At 40.1% G+C, this 25,003-nt stretch overlaps 1 protein-coding gene across 3 annotated transcripts in view; it reads right to left on the bottom strand.

The window, feature by feature from the left end:
* Positions 1-368: 368 nt before the first annotated feature.
* The window catches only part of TENM2 (teneurin transmembrane protein 2), a 698,113-nt gene continuing 673,478 nt past the window's right edge, over positions 369-25,003 (bottom strand). For all 3 annotated transcript variants that reach the window (XM_037398907.1, XM_037398909.1, XM_037398910.1), the window contains 8 exons: positions 23,818-23,972; positions 22,448-23,322; positions 15,562-15,737; positions 13,778-14,013; positions 8,944-9,240; positions 6,424-8,038; positions 3,276-3,406; positions 369-2,063 (listed from right to left, as the gene is read on the bottom strand). In XM_037398907.1, coding sequence (XP_037254804.1) covers positions 1,302-2,063; positions 3,276-3,406; positions 6,424-8,038; positions 8,944-9,240; positions 13,778-14,013; positions 15,562-15,737; positions 22,448-23,322; positions 23,818-23,972 — 4,247 coding nt within the window. In that variant the 3' untranslated portion in view covers positions 369-1,301. The remainder of the gene's footprint in view (positions 2,064-3,275; positions 3,407-6,423; positions 8,039-8,943; positions 9,241-13,777; positions 14,014-15,561; positions 15,738-22,447; positions 23,323-23,817; positions 23,973-25,003) is intronic.

Genomic DNA, 25,003 nt, shown 5'->3' with positions numbered 1-25,003 from the left:
CCTCTGTAGAACCCACAGTGCAACAACAGAAGCCATTCTGACATGTAAGATGCTGTGTGCATTAGGTGACAGTAAGACACTAATCTTTCATTTTTAAAAGATCTAACAACGGAAGACAAGTAATTCACAGGAGTTTTAAAGACTTTATTTATGTATAAACAATTTAAACACTTTGCCATAAATTATCTTTGCCTGTCTCTAGTCTTTGCTTAGCAGCAAATTAAAATTAATATAAAAACTCAATGAACAATTCATACATGTATATTACAAAAAAGTTCTTGTACCAAAGTTCTTATTAGACTTTTTTCTTTTTTTCTTTTCTTTTTTTTTTTTTTTTTTTGGGTGGTTTTTTTTTTTTTTTTTTTTTTTATTTTTTTGTGGTGACTGTAATGTGATTGTCTCAGTTTCTCGACCAAACAAACACACTAATAATTTTTAAATCTGAAACAGTGATTGTGCCTTCTGGCTGATGTATGTACAGGGTGATCTGACGTGGTGCCCATTTGCAATAGTGTAACACAATGCCCACAGCTCTACTGGAACTGATACCAACAAACTACTGAATCTAAACAGACTACACCCTGTAACTGTGTTATACTGTCCACAATGGAAATCTTCAAAGACAAACAGAGTATGAAATTTATTTGTAGTGATTTATAGCCACCATTTTGAATGTAACTTTACACTCTGCCCTCTTTGAATAAGTTAAGCTTCAGGCCAGACAAGTGGAGGGTCAGAGTGCAAGTGTGGTTTTGTTACTTTTAAATATATTTTTCTTTACTATTTCCAGTGCGCTCTCACTTGCATTCTCATTGTCCTCCAGTTGCTACACACAAATCACCCCAAAGTCATGTTTTAAATGCACCTGTATTTTGCTTTAAATGAAAACCTCTTGGATATTTATCAAACAAGCAGTCTGAATCATCTGTGTTTCATCAGCTGGTTAGTGAAAGTGGCCCACTTGGATTTCTTAGTTTGCTCACGTGTGAATGGAGTGAGGTAATACAATACGAGGCCTTCTTTTTGTTTTTCTTTAGACCCAGAACAAGTGGGTAATATTTCAGGGGTACTTTTTAATTTGTATGGTTAGAGTTTTCAGTCTGGCTTTAGTCCACTTCAGGATGTGGTTTTTAATCACTTGAACAGTAGCATTGAACTCAAAAAATATGAGCTTTTTTGCCACTTACTATCCCAGAGTAGCTCAGCCTAGTGCCCCCATTTAGGTCTTCATCTCCTTAGGAGAGGAGATAACAGTTATGACTACTGATTCATCCAGCACAGGATGACAGCAGGTTAATTTGTTACCTCTTTCCCATTTCATTCTGTCTTAAAAACTGGATGTTGCTGCTACTGTCTGCTAGCTCTGGGTACTGCTCCACGGGCAGGACATAATATCCCTCGTAACCTTGAACCCTTCCCGTGTTCAGAAGCTGCTGCTTCTCTCCGTCTGTCCATACGCGGCTGCCCTCTCGGCCATCCCGTGCCTTCTGCTGCTCCTTGGCCCAGGCTGATGCCAGGGCTCGCTGCCGAGCCTGGTCTAACACTCTCACCTTCTCCTCGTCCAGCGTGTCGGGGGTCAGTCCGTAGCGGATGTTGATCAGCAGGGTGGAATGCTGAAACTCAATATTGGTAAACCTTCGAGTCCTGCCATTGACGAGGAGAGTGGGCTGGGAGACGGTGACGTTGACCCCGCTGTCCAGGACCTTCCGCCCGCTGGTCATCGCGAGGGTGACAAGGTCGCTGTCAGCTGAGCCTATCTTGACAAAGTAATGGGTATCCTTCCCCTCAATGCTGTAGTGCATTTTTTCCAGGTAGTGAGCACTATTAAGGACAGAGGCAATCTTTCTGCTATCGTCTGTGGCTATGCTGGAAATGCCGGTGGTTACCCGGCCTTCCTTCACAGCAAACATGATTCCTTTCCCAATGATAGGAGTGGTTGTTGCGAACCAGTGACCTGCTTTTTCTCTAATACTGGCATGTAATCTTTTAGATATGACCTGTCCCTCAAGAGCCATGAAAGCTTGGTTGTGTCTTTCCGTTGTCTGCTGAACTCCTGTAATTAGCTGGGGAAAGCAAAACAAAGTAAAACAAAAACCACCAAAGAAGATACAGAGCTGAAAATACTAATTTCAGAGACTAATGCTAATCTTTGCTTTGTTTTTTTAAAGGAAAACCATGCAGTGAAAAATTCTGTGCTATGGGAGGACCACCATATACATACCCTTTTTAGAATCAGGTAAATACTCATTTGGCAAATTATTCTTTGGTATTACTGATAGGAAAAAATATTTCTCCTTCATCACCCTTTGTAGCATATATGTACCACAAATCTCAATTTTGGGAAACTATATAGTGTCCATTACAAGAATAAGTAAGACCCAAGCCCAGCACGATTTTCATCAGAGTTGGAAACAAACAGAATCCATCTATTAAAAGATGGCACTTAACTTTGGAACACTTTTGCCCAGAGATTTCAACCAGTATCTATGACTAAAATGCTTATGAATGTAAGGCTTTTTAAAAACCAATAAGATTTGGGTTCCAAAATTCCAAAGCAATTCCTGAAGAGGGCATTTAGACCCTCAAATTACTTAAAAGCCTGTGAACGTGGTATGTCTAGGTTTATATGATAATTTCTGTTCTATTACCACAAAAGCGAAGTAAGCCAAGCAAAGACTAAGTTTGAAATTGGCCTAGTACTCTTTTTAAGTTTATGAAATGGGTTGGAATTTATTATAAACATTGAAGCACATACCCTTTTCCACCCTTAACCTGACAAGTAAGCATACTGTAACTGAAGTTAACTGTGGTAACTGGAGTAGCGAACCAAAGCCTCTAATTGTGAAAAGCATCAGACAGAAACGATGAGGAATCCTATTACAGGGTGAGAAGCAGAACCATTCCGTAGCAGTACAGCAAGTACCAACCTAAGTTTATTGCAACACACATGTTATTAGGATGGTTTTACCAAAGGTACAACAGATGATAAATTACCCTGACAAAGTCTGCCTTTGTCATTGCTAATCAAGTTAATCGAGTTACAACTTGTTAATCAAGGAAGAACTCAATAAAAGACAAACCAATGACACTGTAATTATGATAACAACAAAGGCTGGCAAGAAAAGCATATGTTATTGGTATAAAACCTAGCTACTCACTTCATTTTACACTGAAATAAATACTTGGCCTTCTGCTGTGACTACAGAAGAGCCAGCAGTTATATTTGTAAAGTGGGGCAAATTTATCAAGAAAAATAACTTCATGTTTCTGCTTACCTGTCCATTTTCACATGCTTGACTCTCAGACAACTCATATGGCGGTGACACAAAATACATTTTTGCTCTAGGGAAACCAGGAATAATGTTGCTAAGCTGAAATCCAAACATCACCAACCAGCTTTTGACATCTAAAAATCAAAAGTAAGCAGGTAAGTGAGAAATAAATGTGGATAATAAACACAAGAAATAAAAATATGAGGAAATCCATCCCTGACCTCTTTAATTTCAAGTAGCAGTGAAACTCATAATTTATGTTACAGTGTGGCACTTTGCAGAATTGTAGTAATCCACCATGAACAGGCACATGTTGCTTTGAATTTATCCTAAATAGTTCATCAGGGATATACCACCTTTTCCATTCTTCTTACATGACAGCACATGGATTATCCAAACATTTTACCATACGCACTACTTGTTCCATTTCTGACACCTTCTGCTGTGGCTACTGTAGCCTACAAACTGTATTGTAAAATGATGTTTTATCAGGTTAGTACTCCTAAAACCATCTGGAAAGTCCTTTGGGAAAATACACGGCTTCTCTTCTATGTCCTACTTCTATTAGCTGTCATCAGGTCTCGGGAGGCTCCATTAAATGCAGTGAGAAGCTGGACTTGTAATTCAGATGTCTAAATTTAGGCACCATGAATGTCCTTCCCATGCCTCCAGGCTGTATGGAAAAGTAAGACTTGCATGGGTGGGTTACAGCTCAGCTCTGGGGGGAGCTTCGGGAACTTCCAGCTCTGACTAGTAAACCTCTGGCTTCATATCTAGTTGAAAAAGCTGTGCCACTGAATGAATAACAGTAGTTCTCACTCAGCAGGTATTAAGAACTAATGATGTATTTTAGTTATCAAAATAAAGTTTTTAAGCAAAAAAATACCCTACCAAAACCCCATGACCCCGTTTTACATTTATGCTTCCTGCTGCTCTTTTCTGGCCATCGCAGAGATCGAAGCAGTGTGGAAGCACAGGCACTTGTGCTTTGGACTTGGATTTGGACCTATGTTCATGAGGACTCCTGTTCAAACATCACTCCTGCCTTTTCCTGCAAGTAGCCTTCTCCCCTTGCTGGCCTACAACGCCTTCTGACGCTGCTACTGCTGCTTCTCTGCGTGAGCCAAACTTCACATTTGACAGGAGACATGGCTGTGGCAAGGCACGCTCGATGCAGGGGTCGCTGCCTGAATTTAGGCCACTCTAAGCATGGTGTCTGCAGCACGCAGGTGCACAGCGGGCTCTGCTTGCTGCCCACGGGCACGCAGAGACCTGCAGAGCACCCACCTGAACACCTACAGACCCCCGGGACATGCTCAGCCACAACATGGCACCTGCTCGCTCTTGCAAAGCCTGTTTCCCCCAAAGCTTTAGCAGAGGTTATGTTACATTATAAAAAGTGTAATGCTTCTTGGTTGAGGACATTTGACAGCGAAAGTCGCCTTTTCTGAGCCATTCTGACACTGAAATAAGTGAAATGCTCTGCTTCTATGAAGGTATTTGTATGTATCGCCCATCACACAGTCCTGACCATATTTTTCCCTGTAGCTTTGGCCAGCACATGGTTACTGCTCCTTTTTAAGGCTTCCATTTATCTTACAGTATAACGGTATCTCCTGAACAATTCACTTCAGCTGCCCTAATTCTGCAAAAAAAAGAGGAGGACCTAGATTTCAAGTAGTTACTATTTTGCTTAGCCAACATGCCTTGCAGCACTGGCCTTACTACAGGAATTCCTCTTCAGCTGTGAATACAGCAGCGCCAGGGGTTAACAGTAAGAATGGATTGGGGTGGGGAAGTATTTTTTTCTGTTTGTATTTTTTTAAACTATGACAGCCAAAGTGCCACCATAATCTCTTCTTGTGCAAGCTAATCTGTGCTCCATACAGCAACAAATATTTTCATCACCACTGAAGTATTTTTACAGACTATAAGGTGTGCATTATACCAAAATGCAATATATCCTCCTAGATTTCATCCAGTGGATGGATAAATTAAATGAATGCAATTTCAGAACATAGCAAAATATTGTAAGATGACACAGAAAATCTACATCAAACAGTGCTGTATGAAAACTGGAATTTTGTTGAATTTAGGACAACAGGTTTTGATCCCAAGGTAATTTTAGTCCCCAATAGTTTTGTACTATCAGAGAAGTTTCACACTATCTTCAAATTGCAAAGTATTACGGTAGAAACTATGGGGTGTTGCACATATATCTAGGTCCCAACATACTAATGAAACTTGCTATGGTTTTCTTTGAAGAAAGTGCACACTTTTCTTGAAATTCTAATTACTGCTGAAATTAAGATAGCTCCTTTTAAAAATGATATCACTGCTCTAATTACTGTATATTGCATATTCAATTCTGAAAAAAGCTTTTCCTGAAGACATATTAATTACCTTTCTTTTTAGAAATTGCCAGCAGCTAGTTCAAGTACTGTGTGATCTTAAGTGAAAAATTATTACTGATTAAGAAGGGGTTACAAGTTTTGCCCAATTCTAACATACGCAATCAAAACTATTTTATTGTTTCTCTTTCTTAGCTCTACACATTCCAGAAAATTTCTTAAGTCTTTCAGGAGGAAATAATTTTCAAAAACATCAAGATTTTTGTTTTAAATACTAAAGACTGTTTGCATATTAAAAGTTAAATGGAGAAAGAGGTTTAATTAAATCCATTCTTGGTACTAATTTGTAATGTGCCCATGGGCTCCGCTAGCAGTTAATTCTGAAAGTAGCCCTAAGGGGAAGAGATGCTGAGGAGTTCTGGTTCCCGATTCTGCAACTAACCTGCTGGTGATTCTTGTAGGTGACACTGCTTTTTATTGTACAAAATCAGAATGAACTCATCTTCATACTAGTTCAATAGGAAGAGCACTATGGCTGTGCTGAAATGGAATATTAAGGCATTTTCCTCCTACCTGCCTCCATAACTCATTACGGCTTCTCATTTAGTGCCCTTCATTCAGGAAGCAGCAGTATCAAAGAATCAGGACTAGCCAGCCCTTTTCACAGCACAAAAAGGAAGATGGCCAAACTTGATGGGAGCGTTCAGCAATTGGCTCGTAAAGAGAAGTCTGATTTCTTTCCCCAATCAACTAACTCCCAAACTGCAGTGTTATTTATAAGAAACATAATGAAGTCTCACCTGTTACATAATTCTTTAGATCCAGTTCGTTGCTGAGAGGGTTGTTACTCTTGAACATGTACAGATTGAAAGGAGCAGGTTCTTTACCAATGTTTTTCCACATGGTGTAATCAGGAGATGTCCAGCGTCCAGCCAGGACATCATAGTCCCTTTGGGTAAAATGGACGAGTTTGGTTAAAGGATCATACAGCCCTCCGTGGAACCCAATGACCAGCTGGAAATCGGGGTTAGAGTCGTAATAAATCTCCCCATACGCCGTGTACTGAAGCTGTTTGATCATGAGGCCATTGATGCTGAACACAGCTAACGGAGTGCCCGTGTTATCAGAGGCGACGTAATATTCTTCCCCGCTGCTACTCTCCATTGCAAAGAGGTGGCCCTGCAGATCGTAGTACAAAGAGGTGATTTCTGAATTGGAATGGTTGTAGACGTGAGTTACCCTTGTTGGATTGTGAAGATCAGCATAAAAGTACTGTAGATGATGCCCCAGATTAGTCTTACAGGAAGCCCTTCGGCCGAGTCCATCGTAACGGTACTGAACGCTCCACCCGTTTGCTTTGTTATAAGCTCTCGTTAAGAGTCCTTTGGAGTTGTACTCAAACACATCTGAGCCTCGCTGACACAGGAATCCATCATCATCAATTTTGTATGGGATGTCACCTAAGCGCGTAATCCTGTCTCTGAGGTCATAGCGCAGAGGCATCAATCGGACGCTGTTTCCAGGACTCAGGAGATGAAGGTTTCCATTCAGATCGTAACTGTAACGCCAGGTTGGCCTGTCATTCACTGCTACACTTTGCAGTTGCCCATCTCCATCGTAATCATAGGTGTACTTTGTCGTGTTGGCATAAGGACCAAGTTTCAGTTCTCTTTTAGTTACCCTTCCCATGCTGTCATATTGTACAGTCATCCAGTACATCAGGGATCTGAACATTTCGTACTGAACTTCTTTAATGCGCCCATGGGTGTCAAAGTGCTTACTCAGTGTCATAACCGCTGTAGTAATAATCTGATTGATATCATAATAAATAACTCCAAATTTGCCAAAATGCTCTACTTTGCCAGAAATCTCATCATAACGGTAAAGATCAACTGGAAGAGGCGTCTCACTAATTATGGGTTTGATGCTTGCGATTCGAAAGCTGTTATCGTGATACGTATAATCGAACCTCGCATTGACCATACCTTCTTCAGAGAATCTGTAGATCTGTTTGTCAACAAGAGGGCCAATTTTGCGATAGCGGATTGTACAGGAAAACCCTCCACTTTGCAAATTCACCATTTTTAGGACGCCTGTAGTTTCATCATATCCAAAATTAACTGCCGTGCTGTCGTAAACAATTTCAGATAATTTGGATAGCTTTCCATACTTGTAGAAGACTTGTCGGCCAGTGCCTAAAAATGATGTTTTCAAAATCCTCCCGTCATCACTGTAATCAAAAATCACGGATGCGTTGCTTTCAGGAGGGTTATAAATATTTCTAATGTAGCCAACGGAGGTGTGAGTCGACATGCTGTGCCGAGCCACGCTAGGCATGGTCACGGCGTGAAGGCGGTCTGAAGAATCATACTCGAAGATGTACTGTCGTTGACTCTGAAGCAGTAGTACCATGGACTACAGGGGGAAAAATGAATACACAGTTACTAGCTTTCAGCATGTGACCTCTGAGAGGGCATTAAAGAAAAGAAAAATTGACTGCAGAGGCACTGCTGTTTAATAAATAAAAAGAGAATTAGATACATTAGTTAGGGGCACAAAGCTGCCCGGGAATATTGTCAGATTGCCGCATGAAAGGATCTGCTACTTGGAAATCAATATGCTGACACTCCAGAGGGAGTGTAGGTTGGCTAGCTAGCATATTAGCTACCCTCCCTTTAGTAGGACTTTTTTTTTTTTTTTCCTTTTCTTTTTTTACTGAGGGATGCAGAGGGGTGTGATAAATGACTAGATTTACCTTTCCACTAACAGTTGCAATTCACAACTCTTACTGTGAAAAATGTGAGAAACTAAGCCGAGAACATCAGCTCTTGTTCGCTTGAAACAATAGGTTCAAAGAAGGGAAAGGGGAAACAATATGCAATTTTGAAGTATTTAAGACACTTCTATGAATGAAGTGTCTTAGACTAAGTAAAAATGCATTACCCTATTTTCATTTTATAAATAATTATTACAGATGAATTACCTGTTTCTACCTTGACCTTTTGTCAGGTTTAGTCATGCATTTCTGGTCTTAAAGCACATTTCATTGTGGTAGTTTATACCATTATATGGCAGCCTAATGGCTTTTGGGAAAGTATCAGAAGATACACACCTTGAACAAAGTATTTGCCATTAAAAATTAGTCAAATTAGTTGACTAATTGAAAAATAAGGAATTTGAGACCAGGTATTTCTTAACAGCTGGAATACATAAAATTTTAGATAATTTGTGTGTATGTTACACACAGAGTTTCAAGTGAAGCCAAATAGTACTTTGACTTCCTTGTAGCTAATGCCAGAAGGTAAAACCACATCACCTACTTTTTCCAGATAGGTGTAGCTCCAAACCTTCCCATCTGCAAACATGCGCGATATGATCCTGCCTTGCTTATCGATATCTGTTCTTTCGCTCATGGCACCCCGCTGAAGGCCCGCCAGGCGCCCATTGAAGAAATAAGACACGTTGACAGCTGCCAGGCCACTGCTAGGCAGCCAAAGGAAAGGCCGTCCTAGCTGATCATAAATTATCCTCAGTGTAAATTTCCGATGATCATCATAGATTTTTTCCGTGCGTATGTTCCGGTCGTAATCGATGGACAGTAAATTCCTTCCGTGCACCTATGGAATGAAGGAAGGCTGCATTCAGTGAGCAGTAGGCACTACACCTCCGTGCGGTTTCAGCATGCAAATAGCATGCACGACGGAGAACCCGAGTTCCCCACGTTTTTTAAAAGTGTAGGATGTCTTCCTATTAGCTAGCTTTTGCTATCAGCTTCGCAGTGTATTTAAATACGGAACTTTGAGTGTTTTACTGGGATATTTCCCATCTCTTTGCAACATGGGAGCTGTAATCTTACAGAGAAAGGCTCCCCTTATTGACAGAACAGACATGCAGCACGCCTGAGTCTTAAAGTGCAGAGTGTTAGCACTTAGCAGAGAAACAAATTCTTTTGCGAGGAAGTAATTTTTCTACTTCTGCCATCAGTAGTTCTTAGCCTTTTTCCTTACAATGACTCCAAGAAAAACAGAAGAAATTATAATTTTGTGCCTTCATTGAGGTTTAGCCACTTAGGTTCTGTAGCTGCAATGCCCTGCTTATGAATTCATTCATTTAAGGATTCCATCATTTACTTTCCAAATAGATCCCTCAGCAGGACCCGACCACTTGGCATAGGTTTTATTTCTTCTGATTAAAAATCCTGATCATACGGGCTGGGAAAGATGGACTTCTAGTTTTGAGAAAGAAAAGTGCTAAATAATTAGGTTAAATAATTTTTCTTTTTTTCCCATTGTTTTCAGTTACAATTTCCAAATCAAAGTACAGCATGAAGTGTTTCAGTGCTCGATATTATTTTTTAATAAAAGAGCAAAACAGCAATAAAGGAACAGAAGAATAAAAATGGAGAGGCTTCTAGTCAGAGTGCTATAATGAGAGATACACAAACATATACACTGGAGGCTAAGCCACAGAATTCAGGCTAATGCTGTAATCTGATAAAGCTTTTAAGTAATTTAATTGTAGATGCATCATTAATAAAGTAGAAGTCTTTAAATTAGATATAATTTGAGAGCAATGACTACTTAAAAAGTATTCATCAGTTTCTGTGGATTTGTTCTCCAGCTTATATTTTACAGTAGCTTTGATTAAGCAACATTTTCTCTTATCCAAAATTAAACTGCACATCAAACAGTATGTAAATTAACCCTGAGCCTTTCTCAAGGACATAAAAGTTATTCTGAGATATTTTCGCTGGGAGGGGTAAACCCAATTCCCATCCCACCCAACTCTGCAGGAATTCAGTTATACAGGAAGCAAATTTAAAATTAACACGATTTTGTGTTTGTAAAGAAATAATTATTTCAAATTATCGCTCATTATCTTAATTTTTTCCATTAATAAAATTTAGCTCTTTAACAGTTTGCATTTCCTCAGTGGGCAATTATTAGAAAAAGCTCTTTTCTGTAAGTTTTCCTGAAGGTTATCCCAGCAACAACTTCTGTGACTCAAGGAAAAGACAGGGTATTATTTTTAAAACACCTTGGCACAGTAAATCATACCCTGCTTTCCCAGTGTAATGGAAACAAAGCGAGGGACACCAAACCTGGCATCAGTACTTCCTGAACTGGTTACTCTAGCTCTGTAAGCGTAGGCTCCATCCTGATGACACCCCCGCCCCGCTCCACAGAGCCGGTAGGGAAGCAGAAGAGAGCTCTGACTTCCCAACATTTTGCTGCAACAAAGGGTCAGTGTATGACTGAAAGGTCCCAATTTCCTAAGGACAGGCAGATTGCCTTCAAGGCAAAAGCCAACAAAAGACTTTCATAAAGATTACAAACTGAATTTTAGCTTTTGGTTGGGGTGGGGTTTTTTGGTTTTGTTTTTTAATTTCAGAAGTTTCATAAAGCAGTTGGGATTTCTGGGGTTTCTTCTCTCCATTACAGTAACGGCAACGGTAACCTGTGTGTCGGAAAGCCTGACTCCAGGTACCCTCCTTTTCCTCAAAAACTAGGTTATTCGCTTTTTTGTCATAGAAAATGGAAGTATTAGGGTTTTTTTTTTAATGCTTACACAGACAAGAGCTAGGCACAGACACAAACATCACTTGGAGAGTAAAGAAGCACCTGCTTGGATAATTCAGTAACATCATTTTAATTTGTAAAACAAGTAAAACCAGAGAGTCTAAGTGTAATTGTAGTGTCATATTAATTATATAGAAACCCAAACAAAATTACTAACTCCCACTCTTCCTGGCAACGCTAATAACACTATTACAAGTATCATGACTGAAGATTACCTAACAAGCTCTTTCCCCTTTGTTCCACTACTTAGAGGGACATCTGGTTCTCCCGTGGCTGCAGGGACAAGCCCTTTGTGCCTTGGGTAAAGGTCTTGAAACAAAAATCACTAACATGATGCCGCACCAAAAAATCTTCAGAAGAGAATCTTACCAAGACTTTATCTGAAACTATCCCGAGACACTGAATAGATGGTGCACAAAGTAGTTGTGGACTGTAAGTGGGATAACGGTGATGAGCAGGTCTTCCTTTCTTGGCTTAATGAAGTCTGTCCAGACATGTTTACAGAGGCTGACATGTACAGCTCAGGCGTGCCCACAGCATGATGAGCAGTTGAATAGTTTGGGTTGGAAAGGACTTTAAAGGTCATCTAGACCGACCTCCCCCTGCAATCAGATCTTCAACTAGACCAGGCTGCTCAGAGCCCTGTCCAACCCAATCTTGAATGCTTCCAGGGATGGGACATCTACCACCATTCTGGGCAACCTGTCCCAGTGTTTCACCACCCACATTGTAAAAAATTTCTTCCTTATATCTAGTGTAAATCTTCCCTCTTTCAGTTTAAAACCATTATGCTTTGTCCTATCGCAACAAGCCCTACTAAAAATTCTGTCCCCATCTTTCTTACAAGCCACCTTTAAGTGTTGAGGAGAAGGGGCATGGGCTCCAGTAAGTACTCATGAGTGAACTGCACACAGTAACAATCCCTTTCAGTCATGCTCGATTCTGAATTGGGGATTCAGGAGATGGCTCCGCATGCTCTCTCCCTGCTTGTGCCGGCGCTGCGTTCGTTCTGCAGCAGTGCCCCCCCATCTGTACGGCTACGTGCCACAGCTGTCCCAGCTGCCGTAGCCTACCTTGTCTGCCACCTGCTCCCCCCAATGCTCCAACGCACTTGCTCTGTTTCATTCACTAAAGAATTTATGAAGATGAATTAGAATAAATGAGATGCAAATAAATTCCATGCTTTCTCCCTCATTTTCAAATTTCATTTTCAGTCCACTCAACCTGTTATAATCTCACAGTGATTTTCATTTAAAAGAGCTAAATGGATATGTGATTATTGTTACAGGAACTAACACCAGACAATTAAATGTTGAGGTGTTGCTAGATAAAGCAGTGTTTTGATTTGCATAAACATGATGCAAGAAAACCCATCTCAGGCAAGGTTTCAGCTCTAAGACGTGTTTAACTTCAGCTAATTACCACAAGTACCTCTATTAAATTTTTAGTATTGAGAGTTAGGATTACAGCAATTTCATTTCAGGGTCCTATTTATTTTTATTTTGAACACCTAGTCAAAATGCAGAGCTGATCTATTTTCTACTTATAATCAACTTCTGCAGGTCAACACATCAAAAATCCATTACACAGCCATGAAATTTAGTCATTAAGGATTAGCTGCTAATCTCATTCCATTTTTTGTCCAGCCTTCCCCCTCTCCCCAATGTGCATCCTGAGCATTTGTGAGAATAAGGAAAGACTTCATGAATTAGATATTATGCAATAGGAAAATACCAAAATTTAACATCAGAGTCTTATAATTTTTGTAAATTACTACATAATTGTTTACATATATTGCATTTAGTATTTCATCTTGAACACACAGAATGGTATCTCATGTCCAATGATGTTGAAATAATTATTAAAAGAACCAGGCCTTAACCAGCGCTACATTTGTTTCCTGCCCAGTATCTCAAAGCCCTTCCAAAACTGTATACACTGAGGCAGTCAGCGAAAGTTTAGATACTTAAGGGGTGAAAAACAGGCCAGCTAAACACAGAATGGGATTAATTCGGCTGCAGCAGATCTTTAATTTGGCAGGGGATGGATTACACGACCTGAGTGTCTTTCTTATCCTATGCTTATGACTTTGTAATTATGGCAATTATTTTCCAATCGTGCCATTTGGGAAAGGGAATAAACACAATATGCCTGTCTCAATGAATCTGTAGGGGGATTTTACAGAAGCAGAACGTAACCGCTCAAGCTGTAATTGTGTTTTCTCCCCAGGACTAACTGTGGTAAGTGTGCCATAGCATTTTTACAAATGGCGAGCGGTTCAATTTTTTTTTTTTTTCTCTACCTTCAGAAGCAAAGTGACTTGCACCAATATTCTGGGTATTTTTGCCACCCTCTTTTGGAATACTTTCAGTAATGAAGCTCCTGTAGCTGTGTGCAGCAGATAATCCCATGCAGTTAACTGACCTCACAAAGAAAAGATCATCATACCAAAGACAATCCCAGGGCTGTACATTTTTAAAACAAGCAAAACTAGGAAAGATGTCCTTCAAACTGAAAAATTAACTTTCTGCCCACAGAAGAAAAGTTTGTTATTGTAATGACAGGTTCTACTTACCCTGAGCTTTCTTCCAAACACAGTCACTTTGCCTTTAATCTGTTCCTTCCTCAGACGCCATTCAATTGAATTTAAACCATTTTCCATTGGTAGAGAAATATTACATCGTCCTATGGTGGGAGTCACAGTCCCAGCCAGGACATGAGGTTCGCTGTGAAAGCTAATGCTCATGCCATTGGCATACATCACTCTCAAAGTACCATTATTACAGAGCTGGTAGCTGTTCCTCACTTGATCTACAGCAATAATGAAAAGAAAATAATTTAGCTACTCCAGTCATAAAGAAAACATATAGCTTAATTTGATTGGTTTTTTATTGCACTCCTGTTGAAGTTAAATGAAGTCAGCCTGCAATTACCATTTACGTGGTACTATGGTGGAAATTACAGATGTTACTGATTCATGTAAAGAACAGTAGTGTAGCAGTGAGCCTGCAGAGAGATACTGTGTTTATTTCATTATGTTTTCCCTTTAGTCTTAATTATGAATCAAAATGCACAGTGATATGTGTTCAACCATGTAATTTATTTCTAATATGAACAAAAACTCCTGAAAACTGTCCTGCTGGATAAACAACAAACCATTAAACTCCAGGACAGGGGAAAAAAAAAAGAAAAAAAAAAAAAGAGTGGGAAGAGGTAAGCGCCTCTTCTTTTTTTCTTCCCTCTGTTTAAAAACTGTCTCCAAGCAGAGGCTTTGTACAGAATTCGAGTTTGGCTTTAAATCCTCAAGGTGTGCAAGCTGGCAGCCACAGCCCTTTGCTTGCCTGGCTCCCTGCCACCCCACCAGAGGTGCACTAGCCTGATGCGCCCACCCAGCCCTGTGGCTGTCGGAGAAGAGTTACAAAAACAGCCTGTACTTTTATGACCCTGTAGTTCTCCAGCTGTTTGACACAGCCAAGCCGATTCTCAGCCAGGATGGAGCGCTACAGTGTGCAACTGTCACCAAAGCATCACAATTTGTCTGACAGAAGGACAGCATCTATGTAATTAATCATCTGGTATAAGAGAAATAAAGGCTTTATAACCAGACGTGTCACGGTATAATAGTCTATAAATGCTGACATTTATGTCAGGAGGATACTATTGTTCGATGATGATATTCTTATTCCAGTGACATTGTATCTTAATTTAAAAAAACCCATCACTCGTCAAATTCCTTTCAGTCTCTCTTTGATACCTGACTGTTTTTGCTTCATCAGATACAATGCCTGGGCGGTGCTGGAAAGCTCTGTGCAAACATTTAACCACTTTGTTACTGATCTCTCCTGCCAGGCTGGGGCTGTAACGCTGTCCTCGGAAGTGCTAACTGTGGCACAAGAGCATCCACTGCCCTGACGGTTCTACATTTTATTTAATGGCAGTGTATTAATTTGGAAGATTTAATTTCTAATAGTGGGACTCTACCTAATCCTCTCTCTCCACAAGGATCTCTACCCAGACAGCCAACGCTCAGCAGACTGCATCTCTGTGGCACTGAAGTCAGAACCAATTTTGCAGTGAAGTACAGAGAAATATGCGAGTGGGTAAAGTGACCCTGACCCAAGAGGTAACAGAAGGGCTAACTTACACCAGCAGGTAACGACCATATGTATTTGACAGAAAGCGTGATTGTGAAATGTCTCTTACCTGTCACTTAGGAATGAGCTTTATGGGAGTTTTTCCTGCAACACTTATACGCTTTCCCCCTGCTCATAAGTGTACTAATGGCACAAATCTTTTGCGAATTGCTTTCTCAAGTTGTGTGTGTGGTTAGGAGATGTGCTGAGAAGTGTACTTTGGTACCTTGAACAACTGTATAGGAAGCCTCCACAGAGGAGAGATTTGTGATGACCGTGACATCGTCATCCCGATTAGAATTCTCAATGTCGATGGTAATGGACTTTTCCATTTCTCGATGAAGGCTAGTTACCACTCCGGTGGGACGTGTTACATTGGTCAGACGCCCTTCATGATCATAGCTAATAGAAAAGTTAGTGAGAGCAAAAAAGCATGAGGATATATGTTCATTTCAATACCCAATGTATTAATAATGCACCACATTTGTGCAAAAAAACCCAGAATGAAACAGATTTTCAAGAACATCTTGGCCATACCTATTTCTCTGTTCTTGAAAGAGTCTATAATGATGAAATAATAATTTTCAGAGATAGTGATCTCAACTACATGAGTGCAAATCCAGGCTAGCATCTTTTATATTATTAATGAATTAAATTATTACAGATACACAGAGTGATATTTGGCTCAAACAATTATAATTAGTAAATTCATCTGCATTTTAATAGTTGCGTTTCACTCTAAGGAAGTGGACTTATGATGGATACTACAATATCAATTGCATACACTGCACATTTGCAATTGAATACTCAGTGGAAACTACTAAGTATGGCCTTAAGTGACATATCAAGGAATAAACTTGCCATAAGAGATTAAAAAAGACATAAACTTGAAAACAATAATTTCATTTAGATCTTATCTGTGGTATCGAACTGCATTTTGGGGTCAGTATTTTGGCTCATAAAGAAGAATAATGAGAAGTTAAAGTACAGGATAGGTTGGAGTTGCACAAAGGGCAGCAGTCAGCACTCAGAATATACCTTTGAAGATGAATTAAGTGCTCCAGAGGCATAAAGATAAAAAAAACAAACCAAAACAAAACCAAAAAAAAACCAAAAGAAAAGAAAAAAAGAAAAAGGGCTCTCCATGAGTTTATTGAGTGAAATTTATTTAGAGGTATAAAGCCTGAGGAGGGGGGAAAGAAGGAATGCTGCCTGAAATCAAATCAGACTGTTTCTCCCTTTCCTTTAGTATGCTATATTTGAGTGCACACTTATGCTAAAGAAGCAATCCTTCGGATCTTAAGGGCAAGAAATGGGGACCTGAAACAAAATCAGTATTCCAGTCTGACACTCTGCTTGCCGCAGTTCTCTACTTGTGCAAGTGTCTCTCACCCAGCTGCTACCAAAGCGCACATACTTCTAATCAGCAGAAAGGCAAGAAAAAAATGTCCTGTGTAGATAAAGGGAAAAGTTTAGGTAGAGATTGAAACCAACTGGTCATCCTTTGAACGTAGAAATCCAGGGAGCAGGAAGCCTGGAAGAGAACTGGTAAATCCATTGCACTGCTTGAGAGTAACAGAAGAGAAGAGGAGCACGTTTAGTATCACAGAGTTAGCTGAGTTCTTTGTACATCGTGGTTAGCTGTAAAGATGAAAAAAAATCAGTGCTTTCAACATGACTTTTTACAATTAAATCACTCAGAAACCTCAAAGTAGGCCACCTGAACTGTATAGTGTATTTCCAAAATTAATACACAAATTGGCTCCTCAGTTAAGACAAATATAAAATATGCCTTTCAGCTCCATTGCAAATGGTTGCACCCATTCAACTGAATATTGGGGAGGAAGGAAAAAAATCACCTGTGGAGCAACAAGCCTTACCAGAACCAATGGAAGCATTAGGCAAAGAAGTAGATCAATAAAACAAAGCTTCACGTGACCTAAGAGGGACCAATAATATACTGTGTTCATTTAAGCATTGCAGGATCAAATAAAGATTAAGCAGCATGATCTTCTTAGTAAAATTCACAAGTTTCTACCCATATATACATATGTATATATATTTTATATATAATTTAAGGTACTGGATAAAAGATATTCTGTTGAGATAATCTATGAAAGGGGCTCTGGGGGCTTTGGTTAAGTCTATATAACGGTCTTCACAAACTAGAATTGAAAAATACTCATAAAGTATAGATGAGGGAAGAATTTGATCCAGTCAAGCATCCATCTAGCAAGAAGAAACAAAAAGTGCAAAAAATGGACAGTTTCAAAATCCCAGAAGTTAATAATGAGATACGCCCTAAGAGTCTGTATGTGGACTTCCTTGGTGTGTTTAGTGATTAGCAGAGTGATGAAGAGAGTGCTGAGGTGTCAAGTATTATAGAAGAGACAATGTCATTTAGGACAAACTAGAAAAATCTATGAGTGGCTTCAGCGTGACTACACAGAGCTTGGTGGACGTCCAGAAAAATGGTTGGTGAAACTCCCCATCAGCAAATATATTTTAGGCAATGCAAATGAGATATTAATTTAAACTCTTCATTCACATTGCTGGGTTTTTAATTAACCCAGGAAAAATTCCAGGGGATTGCTGTGGGCTACTCACTGAAAATCTCCGTTCAAAGTACAAGGGCAGCCTAAAAAGCAAACACGGATGAGGCTGTACGGAGACCAAACCAGAAAAATTAAAACATTCTATTGTTATTTCTAGAAATCAGTGCTTTGCCCCCTGCCATGTTTCCCAGTGCTGGTAACAGGTTTTGAAATCAGCAATGGCAGAGATTAAAAGGGTTTATAAGCAAGTGATGGACAGGCTTAAACTGATACATACAAAAGTATTCTATATGAAGATCTGCAGACCACTTAGTTTACAAGCTAGATATATCAAAAATCCACTACTCAAATAATATATACACACTGCAACACCAATGTATAATGAAGGCATTTCTACTTTATCCATTGCATCAATGAAATCCTATTTTTAAAAATACCTTAAGGCTAAAAACTGTAAAATTAATAAAAGAGAAACCTTTTATGTATTACAAAATCTAGAAGTGACATCTTTTTGAGATTTTTTTTTAAATTTATGTATTATGTGAGAGCAAGTGCTTAGTAAAATAGAACACCCAGACATTTATATGAATAATAAGAATCAAGCTATATAGGAATTAAATGGTTATGTATCTTTCTTCTTAATGACATGAAGCTGGGTCTAATGAAGTAAAAGAAAAAAATTTGCAATGGAAAATATATTAATCAACCTGGGACTTCTTGGTATCATCTTCAGAAGCAGCCACTCGCTATCACAGTCTATGACACAGCATCAGGCTAGATGAGTCAGATCTGATAAGGTAACCTTTGTATCTTCAAATCAGGAGGGGTCTGGGTACACTGAAATTCCTAAGCTTTCAGTTAGAATTTTCTCTCCTTCAGTTAAGGTTTCATCCCAAGCTTTTCTACCAATAAAATTACAAGTGGAGTGATCCTTTCTTAATCCCAGTATCTTAAAAAACCAGCATCTCCCTGTGACCACTGCTAACTCGCTAATATATTGGTAACCGGGACCAAGCCCGCCCAAGCAGGCAAAGCTTTCCAAGGCCGAAGTTCCCAGGACAGCTCGGGGTGAGACCAGCCGCTGCCCCCTGCCCCTCACTGAAGCTGCTCGCTGGCTCTGCCTGCAGCCTGGAGATGGTGCCCGGCTGCCTGGTGGCTCGGAGCGGACCGCACCATGGGACACAGCTGAGCACCTCTCTGTCACCTTCTCAGCTACAGATACCTGAGCTGTGCATCCCTTCAGCGGGCTTGTGATAACGCACTGAAGGCTGTTCTCCCATGCCCAGTATTATGGCACCTCTACATCTCCTGCGATGTATTTTTATAGCTAGCATTCTGGTCCGTGAGGTCTGAGACGTGTGCCGCTCAACAGCTTGCGGGTGGGAGTAGCTAGGACAGTGCTACACACGTACTGCAGAAGGAGTAACAGCAGCTTTTGACTTAACATAGAGCAGGGCAAGGTCCAGATCCACACACACTTACATATATCCCTATTTGCTCTCCCTTATAAAACCCAAAGCTGATTCAAGAAGAAAATGGCAACACACTTTTAGGATGCTCCCAAGACCAAGTGGACTGCCACTGAGGAGCCACTTCAAAGAGCTGTGCTTCATGCTCAAACCCAAACTTAAACCACCGCACGTGAGCCAGCTGGTAGCTGCTACAGTATTTAAGAGCCTTGCCTGCTCCTACTGCAAACAAACTGCACACATATACACATGCACTATATATATAAGTATGGGATGTGTACACATATAAAAATATTTCGTGTATGCATTTCTCTGCCTATACACATGCATACCTAGAGATGCTGCACAAATTGAATTTTGTGAGCATTTTCAGAGTACAGTTTCAGATAAAAGAAAGGAATATGCCCAACAAGCTAGCATGGCACTTCAACGTCTGGTTGATATAAATGCACTGAAATAAATTTTTCATAAGAACTTTAGCTCATATAGTATTTTACTACTTAGAAGACATTTGTTCTTTTCCAGTTCTGCTGCCATATTAACAATTTGGAGTATACTTATTATCTCTGTACGAATGTGGCACAGAAAACTGTTTTATTGTCCTTATAAAAACTATCATTGGCTAAGTATTTCTTTCATCTTAATTGATGTTAACTTATAGCTACCCAAATACATGGCATAATGATGAATACAGAATTTTCCCCTTGGATCTGGCTTTGAAGAACGAATAGAAACTCAAACCCAGTACTGAGTTACTGTGGTCTGTGATAGTTTAGGTTTGTAAATTCTTGTAATCTTATTAATAAACCCCTCAGCTGCGGGGGCACATGAGATTACAAAGCATATTAAGGAGTTACTGTGAGTCAGCTGCTTAGGATCAGCCTCAAGGAGATGCCTCTCTCTTTTTCTGGTATTTTCTAATGAGTATCTTGAGTGCACATAGCTAACTTCTAGTCCTCACATGAGGTTTTCCACAAACACCTACAGACACACAGCTTCTTTTAATACCTTTGTGAAGGGCATTTTATGGCTTTTTTTCTAACCTAGGTAACAGTCATCATGTCTAGTTTATTTTATACATGCATTATAAAGTATATGCGTTTTTCATGCAAAAAAATGTCTATGCTGTCCTCTCATCTATGGGCTCTGTGCTTATGAGAATGTATGTACAAATCTGGGAGAAAGTAAGTTATTTCTGCTGCCTCATCAAAGTTACTAATTATCTAAGGCAAGTACCTCAGGCTGTACTATTTCAACCTAAATATGGTAATTAACTTCCACTGATCTGAAGCAAGGGTTGTGCATCATTTCTTATTTGATCTCGGAAAAACATCTAGTTGACATGTCAGGACTATATATACATTGTTATATTTTTAGATGCACCTCAGTAAGACAGCAAAGCATCTACCTTTTGTATTTACTTAGGAATTACAGTAAAATTTTTTCTAATAAATCGTGCTAATTTAGTCCTTCATGTGATTCTCAGCCACTAGTTATACCAGTTTTGTAACCTGCAACTTTCTGATGACCTTTTTTAATGTTTCATTGATTTTCCTGTAGAGTTTTAAATTACTTTGCTATTAAATTTTCTACAGTTAATTACTGGTGTTTTGAGAAATAGCTAGTTTATATGACTTCTGATCCAAATCTTGAGCTAGCTATTGAGGAAAAAACAACCAAAAAACCTACCTAGAAGGGGACCCGTAGCTCACCAACGATAACGTGCGATTTTACTGCTAACTAAAAAAAAAGCTTTTACTTGAGCTTGTAATCCGCAGGTAACATCTTTCAGGAATTCCATAACTGGATTATTTCTGTAGCCAATGTGGGGTAAAGAAATAGTCTTTGCAAAATACGAAGGAGAAAACCCCCTCCACATCTCGACCCAGAGTCTGGGTGAAAACCTCGCCAGGGCCAGGAGCGGAGGCGACCACCAGAGGGCGCTGCTTTCCTTGCTACGGAACGAGGCACCGCGGCCAGCAGCTGCTGAGCGGCGCCGCTCTGCGTGTGTTTTGAGCCGATGGTGAACACAGTCCTTTGCATTTCTGCCTGACCTACGTCTTCTCTCAAAAAGAAGGCAAGCGGCGGCGGCCCAAATCAAGGCGTTAATAAATCTAAACCGGTGTTTGTCATCACCTTAAAAATAAGCCTACAATTTCAAATGAAATAGAAAGCCCTAGTCGTACTTACTAACCGCTACTTTGAGAAATGGCATTTAGTAATCGTTAACTAATTCAAACAAAATACGTGGCATCAGACTTGCCATACTTAAAAGTTATATGTATTTTGGATACATTGTTTACCTTCTATTTTTAAATCTGTTTTGATCAATAAATGGCAATAAGACTATGAAGAATAGGATAACTGTTAATAAAATTCTGACTAGTTTTTCTAGCTTTTTAGTCTACTTCTGAACTTCATCTCCGATGTATTACATTTAAAGACGAAGTTCTGTCTTTTTACTCTACATGCTCACACACCAGTGTGCTTTTGGGTTATCGACAAATTACCGAAGTCACACCAGGGCTGGGACAGAGAGCTGGGGAGCTCACTTCCTCACTTGTCTCAAGAATGAACATTCAGTGAAGTTAGTCAACATTTTAACAACCACGAGCAATATACGAGTCTGAACAGAACAATACACAATCTGAGTTCCACGGGAGGCTGCAGCATTAGGGCTCCCAGAGAGGCAGCTCGGCAGGGGCTGCGGAGCGCTGGGGCCTGGCCGGGATGGGGTTATCTGCTGCCTTGCTGACGGCTAAGAGCGGGGCCCAAACTGGTAAATCAAACACGCGTTTCAGAACGTGGCACACAGTCCTTCGTGCTGGAGCTGGAGGCCAGCTGCCCCACCGGTCTCAGACTGCGGGCAGGAATTTGGGTGGTTCAGTACCCACCCAAAGGACACGGCAAAACTGATGAAATCGAGAAGCCACTAAATCATCCCCAGTATCACATTAGGCTGAGGTGTAACGGCCTTACTCGGAATCAGTGACAAGCCTACAACCAATTTCAGTAGGGTCAGTTTAGGGCTTACTCACTACCGCTTGAAAAATAAATGTACGCTTAATATAGCCAAAAACATTCTTACTCATAAAATGTTGTCCATCCTGTTTCATCACTCTTCGTTGCTAAGAGACCACTGTTTCCGTTATATGTCATTAATCCGAGCTCCAGGGTCTGTGTTGAGACCAGCTTGAGTCCACCATTAGTGCCGACAGCCAGCGTGACAATCTGATTATCCGGCATCAGTAAATGGCGGGGCATCCCACTGGCATCCCGACGGACCTTCAAGGAGTTGCCATTGTTGTCCATCACCTCCGTGACATCGTTATCGCTGCTATAGGTGAAATTGTACAAGTACTCCCCGGTAACAAGGCTGAGAGTGTACTGGTGAATCCCGTCAGCATTGAAGACATACAGCTCCTGTTCTCCTGGAGATGCAGCTTCATATTGGTTAAAAGAATTAAGAATGGGCCTGTTTTTACTGACAGCCCTAATGCGGATATTTCCAAGATCAGCTATGTAGATGGTACCATCTGGGGCCACAGCTAAGGAAGATGGTGAATTTAAGATGGCATCAGTGGCATACCCATCATCCCCAGAATAGCAATTACAGTTGACATCATTTTTGCAATCACAGTCTGAAGCTGCCCCTGCAAGAAGGCATATTTCTCCATTGGTAGTTACCTGGCGTAGCCGATTAATTTTTTTTTCATCTGTCTCACTGATGTAAAGAACTCCTGTGTGTGAGATGGCAATGGCACTGGCTGATTCAAGTGCAGAATGAATAGCCAGTTTGCTAAGAGAGTAGTCTATACCAGGAACCTGGCAGTGCATGGGGCGTCCAGCAATAATGCTAACTTGATGATTTTCTGTGATCCGTAAAATAACATTGTTCTCTAGGACATAAAGTGAGTTGTCCATGGGATTGACAGCGAGATCAGTAGGCCACTCCAGCCGTACCTATGAGTTGCACAAATTATTACTGTAAAACTCATAACTGAACAGTACACTTCTAGTGTTTAAAATTCCATGTGTAACAACAGAAAATTAGTGAGGGGTTTATCAGCGTAAATCATGAAACCAAGTCATGAACGGCAACTACTTCAAGCAATGACTTTGTTTTTCGGAAATATTAAAGCTACGTGCAGTGGTAACTTTGGCTAATTGTGTTTCTGTGCAAAGAATGAACGCTACGTTGTGCAAGCTCTACAATAATTACAGAAAAACAGGCAATTAAGACAATAACTCCCGTTATCTCAACCTTATTTCTCTATAGTTGCATAAATAACCTGTGTTAGCCACAGTAAAAGGATGGTTCACTCATTTCAGTAATGAATCAAATATGCTATCATCTTGTGCTGCACAATGTATTTCTTAAGTGGCCAGGCAGTCATCCAAAAAAGATGCCCATCTCTTCTACAGCAGAGAGAAAAATAAATGCAGTTAAGAGTCTACCTGGGTGACATCCATGCTGGAATCACAGCTGAGAGGTCGAACAGCAGTTAGGTCATTGGAGCCCAGCAGGGTTGATATAATTCCATTCTGATCCACTTTCCTAATCATAGTGGCATCGACAAAATACATGAGGCCATACTTATCCACTGCAATTCCTGCAAATATAAAACCCAGGCATCAGTGAAGCAGTTAGGCTCCTAGCTTCAAGGCAGGCTTCATCTTATCAACAAGTCAACAAGATGGTGACATTTGTTCACTTCCCCTGTCCTTTCCTCCCTTCCAAGCTGAGCAGAGGTCCTGGAACCCTCCAAGTACCTCTAGTTCTGCTGAATAAATGGCACCAAGCAGGTTTATCCATTGAGGCTTTAAAAGAAAAAAACCCTACAGAAATCTCCCAAACATGCCAGAGAGCCAGCAGAATGCATCAGTTTACTTCTAAATTCAAACTCTGTAGGATACATTACATAAACCAGTAAGAAAAGAAAAATTATCTCCTAAATTTTAATCTCAGAAATTTGATGTGTCGCTTTCTTCGTCGGAAGGATCTAAAGAGGATGCAGAATTTTTAGAAATCTTGAAAAAATGGCTTAAAAATCTTGAAAAAATAAGTGGACAATATATTCTTTCAGGATGTTGTTTAATTCTTTGGCCTGTTCCAGTAAGGAATATGGGAAGAACATCTGGTGTTTCCAGATGAAGGCACAAGGGTTTTCAGCCTAGAAAAAAATGAAAGTTTCAATGCCTGTCACATTGGGAGTCCTTAGAGAGGAAAGGCACAGAATGAAAGGGTGCTCCCTTGGCGGAACAGAAGGATGCTGCTGCCTGTTGTGAAGGAGGGCAGGCTTTTTCCCGCTTTGATTTGGCGCGCTGCCTTGTCCATTTCTTGGGCTGAAAATAAAATATTGATCTAAAAATTTTGTCTTCAAATAGTTGCAGTGCTCATCCTATTGGGCAGCAAGAGAAGATACAGCTTTATTTTCTTAACTTCTATGCAAGACCTAACTTAAACCATGCAAGCAGCTCTGTTGATATACTCCGGATGTACGAACTGAAACTATTACCTATACAAAGAAACAGGACCTTTCATTTTTATTTGATTTTACAATCATCTAGTTATTTTCAACCATTGAAATAAACCCCAAAGATGTTTGAAACACCTGGCAATACACCTGCTTAATTCATCCTT

The sequence above is a fragment of the Falco rusticolus genome, chromosome 8, assembly GCF_015220075.1.
Source record: "Falco rusticolus isolate bFalRus1 chromosome 8, bFalRus1.pri, whole genome shotgun sequence".
Classification (NCBI taxonomy): domain Eukaryota; kingdom Metazoa; phylum Chordata; class Aves; order Falconiformes; family Falconidae; genus Falco; species Falco rusticolus.
The sequence above is the reverse complement of the archived record's forward strand: the minus strand, read 5'-3'. Positions and strand labels throughout refer to the sequence as shown.